Raw genomic sequence first — 22,884 nt, 5'->3', positions numbered from 1 at the left:
AGAAAACAACATAATGGTAATCCTTTATTTGAATGGAAAATCTGTATTGATACACTGGGTAAATCAAGATGTAGCCTAGATCTATTCACTATACAGGTGAATGCATATTATTCAATAGGAGTGTGTGCATGCATTGAGTAATTGAGCTTGTTTTCCTTTCCATTTAGGACATACTTTATTGGCAAGTGCTAAGAGAATATTATTTTGTTGTACTGATTAACAACATTTGCATAGAATAAACAATCTCTTCTTTTATAATAGTGTGCACTGTCTACGAAATTAATGTCATTCGTAGGCAGAATGTGGCTAGAATCTGAGTTTGTTGCTATGGAATCGAATGGAAACCAGATGGGAGGCAAAGGAAGGAAGACAAGTTCATTTATTTTTTGGGGCGAGGGAGACGAAGTTAATTAATAACGTTTTTGGTGACAATCGTCTTTGAAATCAGCTGGTTACTGCATGGCTTTTTCGGTCTGACTGAAGTCACCCTACAAAAGATGCAGTAGTCTCTACAAGCCAGAAAGTTGAGTAAAATGATATTTACTTACTTTAGCAGTTGTACATGTTGTTGGTCCTTTTGGCGGTTGGAGGTTGTTTACCTGACTTTTTGCTGTGCTGGTAGGTTCGGCCATCAGTATTTTCAATCTCTCCATTGCACCTGATGAACAATATGTCAACCTGATTCACCAACTACTTCTCAGATAGAGTTCAGTGTGTCAAATCATAGGGCCTGTTGTCCGGACCTCTGGCAGTCTATGGGGATACCACAGGGTTCAATTCTCGGGCCGACTCTTTTCTCTGTATATATCAACGATGTCGCTCTTGCTGCGGGTGATTGCAGGAACGCACTATTTGCATTTGAGACTAACTGACCAAGTTCGCTATCCATCCCAGCTGGCAGCAGAGGAAGAATTCACTGCAGAAGAGCTCTCATAGACTTTAGTTTCCTGGACTGAGAACTGAAAGGGAGAAAGAGTCTTGGACAACACGCCTTTTTCGTCTCTATCCCGGCTTCATCCTATCCTAACGGAATCCTACTGGGCAGGCAACATACAAGTAAATTACCCCATTGCATTATTAATTTCCTCTGAAAGTGGTGCTTTGTATGTTTAAAGTGGTGGAAGTCATTGGGTGTTGTAAGACTGCAGGTCTAATTTACAAACCCATGGTCAATACTATCCCTGGACTGTCCACATCAGCTGCTAATCGGTAGCCTAGTTCATGTCTATTCCTGGTTGGGGAGCTCTAGAGTTTCACAGTTGCGAAAGCCTATGTCAACATTTTCTCCTTCAATGAGTAAGATCATGCCATTCTCAAAAGTCCTGTGAATGTCCTGTTGTATTTGTCTGAGTTGAGTACGGAAACCTATTTCATATTGACCTGTGGGGCTTCTCACCTCAATAACTGTTGTACCCTATTGTACCCTGTCTTACATTGTGTCTTTAACTACCTAATTTTCCAATTCATTTAGTCTAGCAAATAAAACCTTGACTTATTTGTGACATTGAGTTAATTTGTAAGCGATTTGGTTCTTGAGGTTTCAGAGCTCGACAACTGTTGAGAATGAGAATATAGTAAATTGACAAATGATTAGTTAATTAAACGGTGTCTCTATATCCAAAACTTAATGGTGTCCCTCTTAGATTATTTGGATAACCAAATTCATCAAATAAACCTGATCAATTAATTAAATCAGTAAATTATCTTGAATATTAATTAGCCAAAAGTCACAACACCACCTAAACTGGTCATTTCAGGTGTCCCCGACATGCCTTCAGGCACTGGCCCAGCGGAGGGATCCCCGGCTACTGTCGCAAGGAGTTCTCATGCGCCAGGTGTTGTCCCGCAAGGTGGTCACGGCATGAGTGGAGACTACAGGGCAGACGTAGATCTTTACACATCGTGAGAAAAAGCGCAGTGTCAACTATTTTTCGCAATGAGAGACCCGAGTGCCCCGTTGGGAACGGACCCTCCTTTAAATGTTTCCGCCAGTGGTTCTGATTCAGCCCACATTGGAGAAGGTGTGCCGGGAGGGACCTGTTGTGCCAGGCACGCATGGCTGGAGATTTGGTTCCTATGGGCCTTTCCCCTGAGAGGGCCAATCTGATGGCTAGAGGTTTACCGCTGAATGTTATTAATCCATTCAGTCTGCTACCTTCCAAAAGAGGTCTATATGGTATAAGTGGCAAGTGTTTGATCTCTGGTACCAAGATAAAGGACTTGTTCCTTTTCAGTGCTCTGTGAGGGACATCCTTATGTTCCTACTGGAGATTTTTGAGCAGAAGCAGGCATTCTCCACAATAAATATGTACATGGCTGCTATCTCAGTGTGTCGTGGGAATTGTTGTTGGGGACTTCCACGTGTTATCTGTACACCCTCCGTGTACTCAGTTCGCCTTGGGGAACTCTAAGGTGATATTGCGTCCAAATGTGACCTTTGCCCCAAAAGTCATGTCTATGTCCTACAGTTTTTTTTTAAGCTATTTCCCTCTTCACATCCTCCTTTTGCTTCTGAATAGCAACAGCGGTTACGTGCCCTGTGTCCTCTGAGAGCTTTACGCACATACATTGAATGGTCCAGGGATATCCGGTTATATAACCAGCTTTTTTCCCCCCAGGGCATATAGCAGCAAGGGGCTAGGTTTACCTAGCAGTGTATGCGATCACTTGGGCATTGTTTAAAGGGTTGACTATAGGAGATATTTGTGCTGTGGCGAGTTGGGCATCTCCAAACACGTGACATTTTATTGCTTGGATGTCACAGCTCCCAGTGTAGCCCACAGTGTGCTTATGGCTGTGACAGGGGAAGTAACCAGGCAGGACACTGTGTGCTACATCTGGACTGCCCCATCTAGCGTGGTCAGGTCTGGGGGGGTCTGTCTTGGGCCATTTAATTTAGTGTCCGTTGGGGTGGCTTGGGGCGTGATTTATATATCCCCATAGTATGTTGTACCAAAGTTGACTGACTGAAAGGAAACGTAGCGTCAAGACTATAACTATTGTTCCCTGAAGGAGCGAAACGAGATAGAACACCTGTTTGGCCCCGTGCCGCCCGTTCCAGGGCTTGGTGAAAAGCATTATTCAATTGAAGTAATGAATCTGAGTCTCACGCTTATCATCTGTGGAAGGCAGGGCTTCCAGCTAGGCACGGATTTCATTGGCCTTCTCAGGCGTGATTGTAGATCCTTCAACCGACTCCCCGTAGTATGATGTACCTCATATCCCTCCTTCAGTGAACAGTAGTTAGTCATAACGTTAAGTTTTCTCTGCCATGTTTGTAAAGTCTATTTTGTAAACTCTTCCTGCAGGTGGTTGGCTGGAGGCCAACCAGAGGCGACATAGTGGAGGTCAGTGGATGGGACAGCGTCCACAACTCTGGGCTGGGGATCAACACTGTTAACCACAACCAGAAACAGACAGTCGAACACAAAACAACAACTGAATTCAGTCTCCATGACAACAGACTAGCTGATTCAGTCTCCATGACAACAGACTAGCTGAGATCAGGGCGATGCGTAGAGTTGGTCTGCGTGGACAGGGAGGTGTCCTTATGCGGCTAGAGAGAACAGACACTGACTCGGCTAGCAATGTGCCATCATGCTCCTATAGTTGTAATTCAGACAGACATATGGTATAGAATAACTACCTTCAAAGTAATGACTCGGGATGTCGGGTTTGAAATGAACATTTATTTTAGTAGTACCACTTGTTCACGTCACATTTAACAACTTTAGATTCTACAAAACAATAAAAGAAAGTTGCTAGCGAAAGTCAGGATAATCACTTGTACATAACTGGCGAGTTCTCTCTCTCTCTCTGGCCTGTTCTGGAACTTGCAGTCAATTACCCTCTTAATTAAACTCTTACTCCAAGACACTTCACATAACCATAATATCAGCTAAAGAATGGTTCCCAGATATCCTGTGTACATCTCAAGCCACACTGCTACGATTTCTCCCCATTGTGGACACTCCTGTGTCTGGTAAGGTTAGTCAGGAAGGAGAAGCTCTTGTAACATAGTTTGCACTTGAAGGGCTTGTCCTTGGTGTGAACGGTCTGGTGCTTTTTCACATAGTTTGCCTCATTAAAGAGCTTTCTATACGTGGGGCAGGCGTACGGCTTGTTGGCGTCCGTCGTAATGCTCGGCCTCCCCATGTTGTGACCCAATGACACCAGAGGAGATCGAAGCAGGAGCCACCACCCTCAGGTGGTTAGTCTTTGAGCTCCATCCTCTAACCATTGTTTGGGTGTTGTTGGGATTGTCTGCTGTGTTATAGGCTAGGTACCTCTTGTTGTGAACGTCCATCCTGACCCTGTCTCTATTGGTGGGTAACCCAGAGGCAGCTGAGGAAGGCTAGACCCAGGCTTTCCATGAAACCAGTCACTAGGCATTAGACCAGCGGTCACCAACCTTTTCTGAGTCAAGATCACTTTTGCAGTCAAAAAGCAAGCTGAGATCTACTGCTCAGATTTTTTGTTTTACATTAACCTCACAAAAACAGTTTTGTAGGAATGAGGTTTGGGCAGTAGGGCCTAATACATTATCACAGCATATTGGCTATATGATTGGCCTGCCAATATTGTTAATCAGACCACATTATATTTCAAAACTCGAGCTTTGATAACAAAATAGATCAGTTGGTTTAGCACGTATGAGGCACTGTGGAGCACGAATTTAAATATGAGGCTTTTTTATTTTACTGGACTGATGGTCAACGAGGTCAAATCACGACGTCAGTGATCTAGAAAGATGCCTGAGTTTCTGACTTGGAATTCCGTGTTGGATGATCGTTCAAAACTATTTTTCCCAATCGCCTCTCACGGTCCCTGCTCTCTCCTTCCTTTCCTCCGGCCAGGGAGTGTCTGTGATATCGCAGGATCCATGTTCCAGTTGATAGATCCTATAGAAGGCAGGCTGAAGTCAACACCTGTTAAGGGGTTACCCTTTGTTAACTTGCCATTTAAAACAGTCTTGTGAAAATACCTGTTTTTATAGAGGCAGAAAATCTAGGCTAGAACAAATACAGTTTAATATTTACCTTACTGAGGTGATGTAGATGGAATAAAGTTGTTCATTATTTTCTCCTTTATTCTTGGCAACAATTCTCAGCTTGAAATATACTGAACATCGGAGATTCAGACCTAAACGCAATGGCAAATCTTAATGCTGGCGGTAAGATTGTTTATCAAAAATGTTGATATTTTCACAACTGGAATTATGGGTGCAGTAGCTGGCGGTGGCGTGACAGGGCTGGGTTTTGATTAATAAAGTTGCAGGTGTGTCGAGGCTTGACCCCGGTTGTCAATTGTTACTACATCCACAAAGTCCAAATTGGCCATATCGTAAACATTCATGAATTGTTTGTTTGAATTGTTGGTCTTAATTTAAGGTTAGGCATAAGGTTATCAGTGTGGTTAATGTTAGATTTTAAGAAGCTAAATTGTAGAAGTGTGCAACTGCAGCCCGCAATTCGGGTCATTTCTATATGTGCCATTTTTGATTGGCATGGACCTGAAAAGACAGTGAATGATTCTAATCAAATTTTTATAAAACGAAACAGGAACTTGTTTTAAATAGGCTGTCTAAATAGTTACAGGCACCATAATTGCTCCCCTTGGGCATATATTATTAAGATAACAAAGACTATGGAGGATTTTACACACATGGAAACTTTTCACAGGAGCTGGAAAAAGATCCCGTATAAAGAGAGTACACATATATATATATATATATATATGAGCAGTATAAAGGTGAGTTGACATTCCCCCTCTCTCTTTATTCGGGATCTTTTTCCAGCTCCTGGGAAAAGTTTGCATGTGATATATATATATATCCTACCATTGCCGTTGATATGGCCAGTAGTGACTTGCCACATTAAAGGTAAATAAATAAACATGCTAATATAGCCTTGAAGCGGATTCAGACCCCCGGACAGCGATCAAAATTCCTGTGATTTGACAGTTTGGTCCAACAGGGGAAAGTGGAGGATGTTTTTTTTTTTACAAAATGATAAACAAAAAACAAGCAGTCATTTTAAATAACTTGATGTTCCTAAACAGGCCACTGACACCTTTCATGCAATGGGCATCGCACATGTGTCCAAACTTTTCACAGAAGCAGGACAAAAATAATGTCCAAAATATTTAAAAGCCTTAGACTAGACGTAACATAGTAAACATAAATCCGGGACACTCAAATTATACTGAACAAAAATGTAAACGCAACAATCAACAATTTCAATGAGTTACAGTTCATATCAAGAAATCAGTCAATTTAAATAAATTCATTAGGACCTAATCCATGGACTCACATGACTGGGCAGGGGCGTAGCCATGGGTGGGCCTAGGACAGCATAGGCCCACCCACTTGGGAGACTGGCCCACCCACTGTGGCGCAAGGCCAAGCCAATCAGAAGTTTGCAAGTGCGTAAAATCCTCCATAGTCTTTGTTATCTTAATAATATAGGTTAAAAGTGTCCAGGTGGCTTATCTCAAACGACACACAGGTGAATATGCCGGATGTGGAGGTCCTGGGCTGGCGTGGTTGCATGTGGTCTGTGGTTGTTTGGCCAGTTGGAGGTACTGCCAAATGCTCTAAAACGACATTGGAGGAGGCTTATCATACAGAAATTAACATTAAATTATCTGGCAACAGCTCTGGTGGACATTCCTGCAGTCAGCATGCCAATTACACTTTCCCTCAAAACTTGAGACACCTGTAGCATTGTGTTTTGTGTCAAAACTGTACATTTTAGAGTAGACTTTTATTGTCCCCAGAACAAGGTGCACCTGTGAAATGATCATGCTGTTTAATCAGCTTCTTGATATGCCACACCTGTTAGGTGGATTTGATTGTCTTGGCAAAGGAGAAATGCTCATAAACAGGGATGTAAACAAATTTGTACACAACGTTTTAGAGAAAAAATATTTTTGTGCATATAGAACATTTCAGGGATCTTTTCTTTCAGCTCATGAAACCAACACTTTACATGTTGCGTTCATATTTTTTGTTCAATATAGTATGTTAATTTGGTATGTTACATAAGACAGAAGGTTACTTATGGCTAAAAACTAAAGATGGATTGGAGTATAAAACAAACATTAGCAACCCAAAGGTTGGGTGTTCGAATCTCATCACGGACAACTACATACTACCTTTAACAAAACTCCTGACCCCTAGCCTAGCTAACATTAGCGACAACAAATTGGAATTCGTAACATATCATACGTTTGCAAATTCATTACATGTACAAATAGCAATTCGTGCCGAGTTTGGGAAACCCTATGTTAACCCATACCCAAGTAATGTTGTTGACTCATCCTATAGTCGTTAGAGATGGGGGTTTGAAATAATTTCACTATTCGAATAGTATGAATTTTGGACGGATATTCAGACATGTTTTAACTTGTGTTTTAACCGGAGTACTGCTGAATGAGGAAGAGACGCTGGCTCTCACTTGCAGCTGCGGAGGGGCCGGTGAGATGGTAGTGAGCAGATGGAGGGAGAGAGAGATGATCAAAATCCAGAAAAGACCCGTTAAATTCTACAACCACCTAAAAGGAAGCGATTCCCAAACCTTGCATAACAAAGCCATCACCAACAGAGAGATGAACCTGGAGAAGAGTCCCTTAAGCAAGCTGATCCTGGGGCTCTGTTCACAAACAGACCCCACAGAGCCCCACTTTGTTTACATACTCATCTCATATGTATTTACTGTACTCAATACCATCTACTGTATCTTGCCTATGCCATTCTGTACCATCACTCATTCATATATCTTTATGTACATATTCTTTATCCCCTTACACTTGTGAGGTAGTAGTTTTGGAATTGTTAGCTAGATTACTTGTTGGTTTTTACTGCATTGTCAGAACTAGAAGCACAAGCATTTCGCTACACTCGCATTAACATCTGCTAACCATGTGTATGTGACAAATAAAATTCGATTTGATTTGGACAGGAACACAATTAAACCCAACCAAATCATGAGAAAACTAAAATATATTTACTTGACACAGAGGATTTTTATTTTTTAAACAGAGCAAACTAGAATGCTATTTGGCCCTAAACAGAGAGTACACAGTGCCAGAATACCTGACCACTGTGACTGACCCAAACGTAAGGAAAGCTTTGACTATGTGTAACGGATGTGAAACGGCTAGCTAGTCAGCGGTGGGGTGCGCTAGCGTTTCAATCGGTGACGTCACTTGCTCTGAGACCTTGAAGTAGTTGTTCCCCTTGCTCTGCATGGGCCGTAGCTTTTGTGGAGCGATGGGTAACGATGCTTTGAGGGTGACTGTTGTTGATGTGTGCAGAGGGTCCCTGGTTCGCGACCGGGTATGGGCGAGGGGACGGTCTAAAGTTTTACTGTTACATATGTACAGACTCAGTGAGCATAGCCTTGCTATTGAGAAGGGTCGCTGTAGGCAGGCCTGGCTCTCAAGAGGAGACATACTATGTGCACACTGCTCACAAAATGAGGTGGAAACTGAGTAGCACTTCCTAACCTCCTACCAAACGTATGACCATATTTCCCTCAGAATACACAGATCCACAAAGAATTCAAAAACAAACCCAATTTTGATAAACTCCCATATCTACTGGGTGAAATACCACAGTGTGCCATCACAGGAGCAAGATTTGTGACCTGTTGCCGCAAGAAAAGGGCAACCAGTGAAGAACAAACACCACCCATATTTGCCTGTCTTCACTGGAGTATCCTAGACAGCTTGGCTTGCCAAGGTGCTATCTTCTACCCCATTCTGTAATCAACAGTCTACCTATTGGTTGCTGGCCAATTACGTAATTGTATTCCATTGTACATTGCAGTAGTGAACTGTCACGTAGTTGAGACACATTGAGCCTATTTGCCAGTTTGATTGGCTACACGTGAAGTCTACCGGTTGGCTACTAGTCTTTACGGGGCGCACGTCATAACTACATTGAAAAGTTTGTTTTATTAAATGAATAATTTAAAATGATTGTCAGAGGGTGGGTATAATTTGGGCAACGTTACAACAGGACTCTGTTCCAAAAACTTCGTAAACAAGGTTGCCACCAAACAACGCATACAAAGTTGCTATTTAATGTTTCACTCACCATGTTTATTACGAAAAATGTCTGTCCTCACTCTGGTAGCCTATGGACAAACATTAAGAATAAGCTACGTGGTGATTTGATGCCTATTCGGCAGCTAGTTGCGACGTGAATTGGCAAATCTACTCTGTATGTGTTGTTTGTTGGCAACCTTGTACATTACGAAGTTTTTGGAACACATTCCCGTTCTACAAATTATACCCACCCATTGTCAGACGGATGTTTTAATTAATGTATTTATACTCACAACTATTCGCATACTGTGGATATTCGAATAACCGTGCACATCCCTAATAATCGTATTTGTGGCCAAAACATACATTTGAGAAAACACTTAAAACCCCACCTTAAACTTTTCTCAATCAAAGGTTTAAAAAAGCTTGCTATTTCCTTATAGAGGATGAACTACTCGCGTAAATGTTTACGACCGGTATATGTTCACACCATTCCAACACAAAAAAATGTGATTTTTAACATAATAATTACAATTTTAAGCAGCACCGTATTTCAAAGCAGGGTACGCATATTTTTTATTTATTTAACCACACCCTTTGAGCTATGACGCCACCCAATAAGATCCTTTCTATTCAGTGTAAACGGAAGCGACCTGTAACCAAGAACCATTTCCACGTTAGCGGTTTTATTTAGACGTTTATTAACACCTTGGAACTCCGACTATGACTAATGTAACTGCACAGCATCACATACGTACCCCACGTACTGTTTAATTCGCGTTCGACTTGGTTGATATATGTTATCTCGATAACGGTAGCTAGTAGCTGCTAACAATGGCTAACTGTATGGTTTTTCACACTCAAATAGCCTCCATCATGGAGATTCTAGCGAATTCAGCTGTGGCAGAGATTTGTAAACTCGTAGACGACGACTATGCAGTGTTTCGTTTGGAAATAACTCAAAGCCAGAAAGAAAACAGGGCATTGCGGAGGAAATTACAGCTACAAGAACTGAAGGTGGCACGGGAGCGCGTCCTCGCAAGTCGTCCCAATAGTGTCAAGATCCTCGAACGATACAAAGGAATGACAAGAGGTACATTTTGATTTTGCAGAAGTCGGGGGCTGTTGCCATGTTACCCTCACCACGTGTTCAGATGCGTTACCCAGAATTGGGTCTTGGTCAGTTTCTGGTCACTTCCCCTGATTACTTGGCTATCTTGCACATTTTATTTTATTTGATCAGGCAGGTCAATTAAGAACACTTTTATTATTGCACAAAGACACAATATAATATTCTAACAAGATTATTGATTTACTGAATTGCCTATTGTCATATTCAAAAGAATGTGAGCATGGAACATAGTAAGTCAATCAATAAATAGTGTATCAAGAAGTTATGAGGTGTTTCCTTACATCTTTGCCAATTGTAGACTGTGTACAATATAGTTTTGAGCATTGACCGTACCTAACTTAACCACTCCTTTTTCCTCAATCACTCTCGCAGGTGAAGGACATCTCACTGGAAGCCACAGGAGCTTTGTGAAACCAGCGTGGAGAGATGACCAACCCGTAGCTCCACATGAGAGGAGTGGAACCTCAACTCAGCAGGTTATCGTGATAGAGGTTAGTGTCATAGTGTGACATAAAAAATTACAGATAATCAAACATGGCCCGTTTATTTCAGAAATGCTCGCCTCAGCCATGGGCGCCTGACTTTTTCTGAAAGTGACAGTGCAAAAGATTTGGCGTCTGGGGGATCTCTCCAAGAAATTCTTATCATTTAAAAAAAAAAAAAATCCTGCCATTCTACTTTGTTTCTTAACAGGGGGAATACATATGAACAGAACATAACTATTTTTTTTAGGTTTTATATTGAAAATGTGTTTTAATTACTAGAGTACTCATCTTCTCCCTTCCCTGAAAATCCCACCCCTAATAATGAATTGACAGATCTGAAACCTAAACATGCCTGTGACTTTCAAATATTCTGCTCCTCCCCTGACAATCCCACCCACCGTGATTGATTGACAGGCCAAACTGTCAAGGATAAAGCATAATAATGAAATCAAAAATGGGAGGAATGATATTGTTTTATTCAATAAGGATTTAAATGTTGTACTTGGCAGATTAATAAAAAACATTGTCAAATTGCACATTAAATTTGCATTATTTGTGACAAAAAAAGATGACATCACCTTTTCATTCATAAATGCTACTTCATACGAAAAGAAATGTACTCAGATGCAGACTGCATACTAGTAGCCTCCTACTCTAACAACGATACAACAGCACAACAAAATAGATAAACAATTTTATTTTGCAGATTCCTTTTCATGTTAAACACCAGTGGTGCAACTAGTGCTTTCTAACTGCACTGAACCAAAACAGTGGCACGTGGAAACGAAGCAAAAACTTTAGTGGTCAAAACCATTCATCTTGAGGCGACGGGAGGAGGCGGTGCAAAATGCCATCTGTGAGCTATTATATCCTATATATAACATGGACATGAACTACATAGCCAAAGGTATGTGGACACCTTCTTGTTGAACATCTCATTCCAAAATCATGGACATTAATATGGAGTTGGTCCCCCTTTGCTGCTTTAACAGCCTCCACTCTTCTGGGGAGGCTTTCCACTTGATGTTGGAACATTGCTACAGGGACTTGCTTCCATTCAGCCATGAGCATTAGTGAGGTTGGACACTGATGTTGGGCGATTAGGCCTTGCTTGCAGTCGGCGTTGTAATTCATCCTAAATGTGTTAGATGGGGTTGAGGACAGGGCTCTCTGCAGGCCAGTCCTACAAACCATTTCTGTATGGACCTCGCTTTGTGCATGGGGACATTGTCATGCTGAAACAGGAAAGGGCCTTCCCCAAACTGTTGCCACAAAGCTGGAAGCACAGAATCATCTAGAATGTCATTGTATGCTGTAGCGTTAAGATTTCCCTTCACCGGAACTAAGGGGCCTAGCTTGAACCATGAAAAACAGCCCCACACTATTATTCCTCCTCCACCAAACTTTACAGTTGGCACTATGCATTGGGGCATGTAGTGTTCTCCTGGCATCCGCCAAACACAGATATATCCATCAGACTGCCAGATGGTGAAGCATGATTCATCACTCCAGAGAACGAGTTTCCACTGCTCCAGAGTCCAATGGCGGCGAGCTTTACACCACTCCAGCCGACGCTTGGCATTATGCATGGTGATCTTAGGCTGCTCGGCCATGGAAACCCATTTCATTAAGCTCCGACAAACAGTTCTTATGCTGACGTTGCTTCCAGAGGCAGTTTGGAACTCGGGTAGTGAGTGTTGCAACCGAGGACAGACAATTTTTTTGCTCTTCAGCACTCGGGGGTCCCGTTCTGTAAGCTTGTGTGGCCTACCACTTTGCAGCTGAGCTGTTGTTGCACCTAGACATTTCCATTTCACAATAACAGGACTTACAGTTGACCGGGGCAGCAGGGCAGAAATTTGTCAAACTGACTTGTTGGAAAGGTGGCATCCTATGACGGTGCCACGTTGAAAGTCACTGAGCTCTTCAGTAGGGCCATTTTACTGCCAATGTTTGTCTATGGAGATTGCATGGCGATGTGCTCGATTTTAAACACCGGTAAGCTACGGGTGTGGCTGAATTGTCCGGATCCACTAATTTGAAAGGGTGTCCACATACTTTTGTATATTTAGTATATCGATTTTAATACAGACTAGCTCAAAACGTTACTAATCATTGAAAACAACATTCATTTTCTGGTATAAAAGTGGGTGCGCAACAACATCAGTTTGCACCCCTATTTTGAAAGTGGGGGTGCAGCTGCTCCATTGCTCAGGCACCTATACCTACAGCTATTAATTTGCTTACAAGTACACCGTTATTTATCTGCCATAGGGGAGCTTGTGAGTAGGGCTATGGCGGTCACGAAATTTCATCAGCCAGTGATTGTCAAGCAAACCTGGCTTCCACACAAAGCCTACAAAGCCACTGATGCAGACCTTTGGAACATCTACATTTAAAAAGTCTAATAAATCAATTTAATATAGCCTACACCTTCACAATACATCCATGTAATATAGCCTACACCTTCACAATACATCCATGTAATATAGCCTACACCTTCACAATACATCCATGTAATATAGCCTACACCTTCACAATACATCCATGTAATATAGCCTACACCTTCACAATACATCCATGTAATATAGCCTACACCTTCACAATACATCCATGTAATATAGCCTACACCTTCACAATACATCCATGTAATATAGCCTACACCTTCACAATACATCCATGTAATATAGCCTACACCTTCACAATACATCCATGTAATATAGCCTACACCTTCACAATACATCCATGTAATATAGCCTACACCTTCACAATAAATCTTTATTTTAGACAGGTCTAAAGAAGCATGATATGAAGAACATGTTGTCTATTTCACAAGAACAGAATAGCATACTCTGAGTTGTCCTTATGTTAGGCCCTGATGTGGCTATGCCAAATGGCTGTGGGCTACACTAGTTCATTTAGCAGACAAGATTTGCTTAGGATTCCGTGGCATCGTTTTATAGTATGAACAATACAATTGAACAAAGCTGAATAAAATCGAAAGGATATTTTCACACCTATTTGATGGAGTGCGCACATGCTGTTGAGCGGTTAACAAATAAGTAAGTAATCCTATATTCTTAATTTAGTTATTAATATAACTTTAGTTGTTCTACAAACGTTGGGCTATATGTTTTGAATTGTAATACATTGTAAGGCTAATGATTTTTTTTTTAAGTCGCTTGAAAGGCATGAGCTCTACTTAGTTTTTTTGCGCAGTACACACTTTATCAGTCTCTCATTTCACCGCGGCATCCCCTTTGTGTGGCCATAATGCATCCTTGAAAAAAATCCATACCTTTTGAGGCCAGTGGCGGTTGTGCCCTTGGCCTGGAGTGCTGCGTTGTGCCCTTCATATTGAGTGCTGCGTTGTGCCCTTCATATTGAAGGGATCCGAAGCACCTATCACTCGCATGGCTCTCCAACACGTGATTGGGTCTTTGTCATAGACTACAAATGAAAACTGACATCGTGAACGCAACTGCGTGCATTCTTATCCAATTCCAAGGTGCATATTAAAGATTTTGGAAGAACTGTCCACATTTACTTTGTCAGCCAACAAGATAAATAGGCCTAACGAACAGCAAAAGCACTAGCCTATGTCAATCTACTATCACCAATAGTGCAAAAGTTGACCTATTCTGTGCGAGAAATAAATATTCCAAACGTAGTCTGGGACAGTTGTGGGATGCGATAGATCCCAAATTAATACAACCACTAGCAATAAAAACAACTTTTTTACACAATGTGGCTGACGCAACAGCTTTAAATCTTGATAAACTATTAGGCTATTTATTCACATAAGCGCAGCAATGCGCACACTGCAGCGGGCTATAAGCGCAAATGTTCCATTAGCGGGAAACACCATTATCAAAAGTGACCGCAAATGCGACAATGCTTTTAGTATAAAGGTGCATTTTTATGGTGAAAATGATCTTCCCCAAACTTGAAACTCACACGCTGCTTGTGTATGTCAGTTAGGCTCTACACCCCTTGTAAAGCAGATGAATGTGCTTCATTTTAAGACGTTATTTGGCACTCGTGATACGCTGACCAGGTCGCAAGGTGTTCGGTGTTTCCTCCGACACATTGGTGCGGCAGGCTTCCGGGTTGGATGTGCATTGTGTCAAGAAGCAGTGTGGCTTGGTTGGATTGTGTTTCGGGGGACGCGTGGCTCTCGACCTTCGCCTCTCCCGAGTCCGTACGGGAGTTGCAGCGATGAGACAAGACTGTAACTACTACCACTTGGATACCACGAAATTGGGGTGAAAAATAAATAAATAAATAAAACATGAGTTGTGCGACAATGATTAGAAAAAGTAGTTCAATAAAAACATTGTTTCTTGCCTTATGCTGGGCATCATTCACAAGTGATAGGCTAATATTGTCACCCATCCCATTTGTCAAAATGTTGTTACCTTAGCCTTATTCTAAACTGAATCCAATCAATACAAAATCATCAGCAATCTACACACATTACCCCATAGTGACAAAGTGAAAACAGTTTTTTAGAATTTTTTGCAAATGTATTCAAAATAAAACACGGATACCTAATTTACATAAGTATTCAGATCCTTTGCTATGAGACTTGAAATTGAGCTCAGTTGCATTCTGTTTCCATTGATCATCCTTGAGTTGTTTCTTCAACTTGATTGGAGTCCACCTGTGGTAAATTCAATTGATTGGACATGATTTGGAAAAGCACACTGTTTATATAAGGTCCTCCACTTAACAGTGCATATCAGAGCAAAAACCAAGCAATGGGGTCGAAGGAATTGCCCGTAGAGCTCAGAGACAGGATTGTGTCGAGGCACAGATCTGGGGAAGGGTACCAAAACAATTCTGCAGCTGAAAAAATACATGTCATCTATGCACTTAAACAGCGAATGGAGGACGATTTTCCCGTGGTTCATTTTCATGCCAGCCAGGTAGATTATACTCCTGTTGTAAAGATAAACGATGTGCTTAATATTAGGAAACTTGAATTAAATATAGTAGGCCTAGCCAATCAAAAGCTGATGGGATCCTCTTTTTAATAGAGGCCATCGCTCTGTTTTTTCCCGCGCAGTTGCATAGCCTATAGAAATGTTGCGCAACATGAGCTCATGGGCTCTCATGACGTGTTTGATTTAGATTTCCAATTACATTTGCATTAATGTCAGAGTGATTAGAGGGACAATAGAGTGCTGAGCACCAGGCAGTTAGCAAGTTTGGTATTCTACTAATGACTATCAGCAGCATCAGAGCTTGGAGAAACTGCCTTTGTGACTCGTAACCACCGGTGTGGCGGTAATACGCTCACCGCAACAGTCCTACTTGTGAGACTTACCTACTTCCCTGTTATCCAATTCAATAACCTCCTCTTTTTGTGTCAGTCTGCAGATGCAGAGGCTGCAGGTCCTGGGGTTAAGCAGGAGATGTTTGAAGGAGAGGAGGACCCACGGCACAGCAGAGACATCCAGACTGGATCGGCTGGAGCGCCCCCGATAGCCACAGAGGACACCGCAACTGCCACCGTGCCCCAGGCCAAGACTCAACGCAGCATCACGGAGGTCAGTGGAGCGCCGAACGCCGTCATCAAGTCAGAGACCGACACAGAGACTTTAACTGTAAAACACAGGCTCTTACATACAGGATCTGACCACAGATCAGACCCAGAGAGACTGGTGCTGGGAAGACTGGTCTGTCCTCCTGCTCCTGTCTCGGAATACTTACCAGTATTTCACCAGAGCCAGAGGACAGTTAATTCCCGTGGAGATGGTGACGCGTTAGACACTGGTGTTGATGATCTGTCTTGTTCTTACGCTACAGAGATGGACCCTGGCAACATGCCCTTTGGTTTAGAGACACAGACTGATCTGTCTAAAGGGGACTGGAACCAGTACAGTAGTAGTGTATACGCCAAAGCGTGTCTAGATAAGAAAGGGGAGGTTGTAGTGGTAGATGAGGTGAAAGTGGAGGGCGATGCTCCTCCCACATGGAATGCAGATTGTCACCAAGTAGAAGGACAATCACAGGGCAGAGGTTTATTAGATTACAGGGGAAGCTTAGAGACAAATACAAATGTTGTGACCCACTCCCCTGTACACATGTTCTGGGATCGCGACCCAGTGTCAACGTCGATGGCATCTTCTGATTCACATGGCCGTGTACTTTTTGATCAGGTATTGAATTCAAACGATGAGGCTCCGGGAGGAGGAGCCACATCAGGCAATAGTAAAGAGAAACGGTTCCTCTGCATGTTCTGTAACAAAGGCTTCAGCTGCCCCCAGAAGGTTGAGGTCCACCAGAGGGTCCACACAGGGGTGAAACCCTTCAGCTGTACCCAATGTGATATGCGCTTCGCCCAGGCTGGCAACCTGAAGAGGCACCAGAGGGTCCACACAGGGGAGAAACCCTACAGCTGCCCCCAGTGTGAGAAAAGGTTCTCCCGCCAGCACCAGCTGAAGATGCACCTGAAGGTCCACACGGGAGAGAGGCTGTTTCCCTGTACTCACTGCGGGAAGAGGTTCTCAGAGAGGAGCTACCTCAGGATACACCAGCAGAAAAACCATTCCACTCCATAAAATAGAAAGTAAGCATTCCACTCAATAGCTTTTGACGTTTAGATCAAGCCCTGCAGTAAAGACAGATTAATTGTCATTGTTGTCAGCATAAAAGAGCCACAGATGCATTTGGAATAATGAGAGTAACAGATTTGACTTTAGAATATTCCTGGGTAGAATATTGCATCCAGACATTGTGTGATTTATAAGGCATATATACTGAAAAAAATATAAACGCAACATGTAAAGTGTTGGTCCCATGTTTCATGAGCTGAAATAAAAGATCCCAGAAAAGGGTTAGAGTGTTGTGCCAGTAACCGAAAGGTTGCTGAATCGAATCCCTGAGCTGACAAGGTAAAAAGTTGTCGTTCTGCTCCTGAACAAGGCAGTTAACCCACTGTTCCCCGGTAGGCCGTCACTACTGTAAATAAGTATTTTTTTCTTAACTGGCTTGCCTAATTAAATAAAGGTAAAATAAAATCAAGAAGCTGATTAAACGGCATGATCATTACAAATGTGCACCTTGTGCATTGGCATGCTGACTGCAGGAATGTCCACCAGAACTGTTGCTAGGGAATTGAATGTTCATTTCTCTACCATAAGCTGGCTCGAATGTCGTTTTAGAGAATTTGGCAGTACAACTGGCCTCACAACCACAGACGATGCGTAACCATGCCAGCCCAGGACCTCCACATCCGGCTAATTAATCTTCGAGATCGTCTGAGACCAGGCATCCGGAAAGCTGATGAAACTGAGTATTTCTGTCTGTAATAAAGCCCTTTTGTTGGGTAAAAGTCAGTCTGACTGTCTGGGCCTGGCTCCCCTGGCACCTCATTCATTTGAAATCCATAGATTAGGGCATAATGCATTTATTTCAATAGGCTGATTTCCTTATGTTAATTAACTGTAACTCAGTGAAATCGTTGGAATAGTTGCATGGTGCTTTTTTATTTTTTTGTTCAGTTTATAAGCATAAAATGTCTGTTCAACATTGTACTGTGTAGCCTATAAGATGTTCACAATGCCTGTTTCATTACTTCCATTCAACAACTTAATTTTTTTGCTTCATTTTTTCCCCCCAATACACTTTTTAATGAGAAAATGTATGTAGTTTATCAAGTTTATCGTGCAGATTTTTTGTTGAGCTGTGTATGTGTGATTTTCATATGGATGGTTAATAAACACCAAAATGGGACTTTTCATTCTAAGACTTTCATTGAGACTCTCTTCAGTATACGTCACATCTGATCTCACCCTATTTTGCATACACCAGACAGCTCAACGTCAACAGTGAAGAGGCAACTCCGGGATGCTGGCCTTCTAGGCAGAGTTGCAAAGAAAAAAACATATCTCAGACTGGCCAATAAAAAGAAAAGATTAAGATGGGCAAAAGAACACAGTCACTGGACAGAGGAACTCTGCCTAGAAGTACAGCATCCCGGAGTCGCCTTTTCACTGTTGACGTTGAGACTGGTGTTTTGCAGGTACTATTTAATGAAGCTGCCAGTTGAGGACTTGTGAGGCGTCTGTTTCTCAAACTATACACTCTAATGTACTTGTCCTCTTGCTCGGTTGTTTACCGGGCCCTCCCACTTCTCTTTCTATTCTGGTTAGAGCCAGTTTGCGATGTTCTGTGAAGGGAGTAGGACACAGCGCTGTATGAGATCTTTAGTTTCTTGGCAATTATTTGCATGGAATAGCCTTTATTTCTCAGAACAAGAATAGACTGACGAGTTTCAGAAGAAAGTACTTTGCTTCTGGCCATTTTAAGCCTGTAATCGAACCCACAAATGCTGATGCTCCAGATACTCAACTAGTCTAAAGAAGGCTAGTTTTATTGCTTCTTTAATCAGGACAACAGTTTTCAGCTGTGCTAACATACTTGCAAAAGGGTTTTCTAATGATCAATTAGCCTTTTAAAATGATACACTTGGATTAGCTGACACAACGTGCCATTGGAATACAGGAGTGATGGTTGCTGATAATGGGCCTCTGTACGCCTATGTTGAAAATCCATAAATCTTCCGTTTTCAGCTACAATAGTAATTTACTACATTAACAATGTCTACACTGTATTTCTGATAAATTTGATGTTATTTTAATGGACAAAAAAATTTGCTTTATTTTCTAAAACAAGGACATTTCTAAGTGACCCCAAACTTTTGAATGGTAGTGTATTTATGTCCACCATGATGGATTTAACAACAATGAAGTCATTCTGTAACTACAGTATAGGACTCAAACGTAGTGGGGACGAGTAAACACTCCATGTTGAAAGTGTGTTTTATTATCTGTGTGTGTGTGTGTGTGTACGTACCCGAGGGAGTGTATGTCTGTGTAATCTGTATCACCTCTCTTCCAGGTGGAGGAGGGTCCAGAGGTGCTGCTGGTGAAGGAGGAGGGTCTGGGGAACACTGTCATGGAGGACAACCAGAATACACCTTCTCCTGAACCCACAGAGGAACCAGCTGAGCAGCACAGGACCACACACAGTCTCACTGAGGTGAGCCCACTGTAAACAACTGTCTGCATTGCATTAGGTCAGGGCCTGTATCCACAAAGGCTCTCAGAGTAGGAGTGCTGATCTAGGATCAGTTTTATCTTTTACATCATAATGAATAAGATTATATGGAAAGATATTCGATCGGCACGTTTGCATAGTATCAAATCAACTAACATGTTTGCATAGTACTCAGTACTCAAGTACTCATCCCCTATTGCCAAGTCAGCAGATGCTCCATAGCAGGGTGCTCATATCAAATTTCTTGATCCAACATCCTCTCACTCTGTATCTCTTACAGTCAGTAGACATGGAGGATGGAAAGCCTGATCTGCTACTAGTCAAAGAGGAGACAATAGAAGACGAACCAGAGAGCATTGACCTGCTGAGTGGAGTAAAGATGGGGGGGCAAGGTAAGGGAGAAATACATATAGCCTCCATACAGTAATACATCTTCAATGGGAATAGTGATGCGCCTGGCTATTATAATTTCTTCGTTATCTCCCTCACCAACTTCAAACATCTGCTATCTGAGCAGCTAACCGATCGCTGCAGCTGTACATAGTCTATCGGTAAATAGCCCACCCAATTTTACCTACCTCATCCCCATACTGTTTATATTTATTTACTTTTCTGCTCTTTTGCACACCAATATCTCTACCTGTACATGACCATCTGATCATTTATCACTCCAGTGTTAATCTGCAAAATTGTAATTATTCGCCTACCTCCTCATGCCTTTTGCACACAATGTATATAGACTCTCTTTTTTTTCTACTGTGTTATTGACTTGTTAATTGTTTACTCCATGTGTAACTCTGTGTTGTCTGTTCACACTGCTATGCTTTATCTTGGCCAGGTCGCAGTTGCAAATGAGAACTTGTTCTCAACTAGCCTACCTGGTTAAATAAAGGTGAAATAAAAAAATTAAAATAAAATGAGATCAGAACAGTTTATGTTTACATACAAAAACACATATTATGATGTATGATCGTGACCAGGTAATTGACCCCCCAAAAATAGTTTTCTCTGCCATGTTTGTAAAGTCTATTTTGTAACCTCTTACTGCAGGTGGTTGGCTGGAGGCTAACAGAGGAGACTGGGCAGCCATCTTGCATTCCCAGACCCAGACGGGTGCAGCCAAGGGCCCGGGGGACAACATTACTGAGCAAGACAGGACCAGCGGCGATATAGTGGAGGTCAGTGGATGGGACAGTGTCCTCAACTCTGGGCTGGGGAACAACACTGTTAACCACAACCAGAAACAGACAGTGGAACACAAAACTACAACTGAACTTAGTCTCCACGACAACAGACTGGCCGAGACCAGGGCGAGGCGTAGATTTGATCTGCATGGACGGGGTGGTGTTGGTATGAGGCTGGAGAGAACAGACACTGACTCGGCTAGCGATGCTCCGTCCTGCTCCTATAGTTGTGATTCAGAGAGACTGATGGCGCCTCAGATTAACCCCCTAACAGATGCTGCCTTCAGCCTGCCTTCTATAGGATCTATCAACTGGAACATGGACCCTGCGACGACACAGACACTCCCTGGCCTTCGTCCTCCTCACACTCTTCTAATGTTAAACCAGACCTCAGACAATGCCTGTGTCTCAACACTTAATGGCTACACAAGCCCATTGACACATGATAGTAGTAGTAACGCTATCAGTAGATCCGGTGGCAAAGAGAAGCGCTTCCCGTGTTCATTCTGTGGGAAATCCTTCAATTTCCCCAAACAGATGGAGATCCACCAGAGGATGCACACAGGGGAGAAACCTTTTGGCTGCCACCTGTGTGAGAAGAGATTCTCCCACCAGCACCACCTGAAGAGGCACAAGAGGGTCCACACAGGGGAGAAACCCTATAGCTGCCCCCAGTGTGAGAAGAGGTTCTCACGCCAGGACCAGCTGAAGATGCACCTGAAGGTCCACATGGGAGAGCACCTGTAACCACTGAAGGAAGAGATTATCAGAGAGGAGCTACCTCAGGATGCACCAGCAGAAAATGCACATGTAGTACTAGTTAGTTTGTAATTCATTCTGCTGGTTTTGGATGTAGTAGGGAAGTATGTAGTAAGTAAGAATGAGTATGATGAGGCAGAGTAGATAATATGCTGATGGTGTCTGTAAAAATGCTTAACTGATGAAAAGTGACAACTATGTCTTGTAGTTTGATGCTGGTGTTTTATAATGAGGAAATGATAGTGCCTTAATTCATGTTTACTTTACATGAAGTAGTGAAGATGTGTGTAATGTTGAACCTTTTCCAAAGTATTCTAAAATACATTTTATCAAAGCGAGGGTACCAGATTTACAGAAAGGGTGTTACCATAGTGAGAAGTGAAGTTTTTGTACTTGTCACGTATCATTTTGTGCAATAAACGTACTGTACTTCACGTTATGTGAGTGTTTGACCATTTTATTGAAATTAAATACAAAATTGACTGTGCTGACCCCCTTGTTATTTTTGTGTCATTGCGTGGACTTCCCTTATCTCAGTCGAACCAAAATGTATTTAATTCTGGAATCAACACGTGGAAATGTTTTTATAATACTCTCCAATCGCTCTATATTGTTGGGTACTTGAATCAGTGTTAAAGATGGGCTTGACTGTGGTTAAAACATTTTAATGTCATGTTTCTGTGTGTACAACAAAGAGTTTCTTATATAAACCTTTATACTTTCCTGTTCAATTTGTTATTACAGTCTGCAGTCCATGAGGACCTGCTGATATCCAGGGTTGCTGGAGGGAGAGACTGGAAGTCTAAATCGTCTTGTCACGAACCCTGGTCACGGATCAGAATGCTGGATCAGGAGCCGTCGCTCTTCCTTCCTGAGTCGGAACCAGGACCTAACCATGAGGGACAGAGACTCCACCACCACACAGAACACAATCAGTGGACAGGTAGACTGAACAACCTCAGTCCTGGTGGTCATCAGAGAGACAGAGGCTCCAGTCAGGGATCCAGTCTGCAGCCCAGACCCTTCTCTTCACAGTCTCAGTGCAGGGATGAAGCAGGGCCTGGAGCTGATAGAGATGGACCCTCCTGTTCCTATGATACAAACACCACAGTATCTATGATGAACAGAGCAGGTCACCCTGGGCTTCAGCCTTCAGAGAGAGTGGTGGGAGACCCCCCTGGTGGGAGTCTAACAGGAAGTCTGTCTT

At 42.4% G+C, this 22,884-nt stretch overlaps 1 protein-coding gene across 1 annotated transcript in view; it reads left to right on the top strand.

Annotated features, from left to right (window-relative positions):
* The first annotated feature begins 9,686 nt into the window (after positions 1–9,686).
* LOC139375544 (zinc finger protein 208-like) overlaps positions 9,687–22,884 on the top strand; it is a 30,378-nt gene continuing 17,180 nt past the window's right edge. Inside the window, exons 1-4 of the mRNA XM_071117374.1 lie at positions 9,687–10,144; positions 10,556–10,674; positions 16,044–17,196; positions 21,457–21,661. Of these exons, the coding sequence (XP_070973475.1) occupies positions 9,886–10,144; positions 10,556–10,674; positions 16,044–17,196; positions 21,457–21,661 (1,736 nt within the window). The 5' untranslated portion in view covers positions 9,687–9,885. The remainder of the gene's footprint in view (positions 10,145–10,555; positions 10,675–16,043; positions 17,197–21,456; positions 21,662–22,884) is intronic.

Source organism: Oncorhynchus clarkii, chromosome 19 (assembly GCF_045791955.1).
Source record: "Oncorhynchus clarkii lewisi isolate Uvic-CL-2024 chromosome 19, UVic_Ocla_1.0, whole genome shotgun sequence".
NCBI classification, from domain to species: Eukaryota; Metazoa; Chordata; class Actinopteri; order Salmoniformes; family Salmonidae; genus Oncorhynchus; species Oncorhynchus clarkii.
The sequence above is the reverse complement of the archived record's forward strand: the minus strand, read 5'-3'. Positions and strand labels throughout refer to the sequence as shown.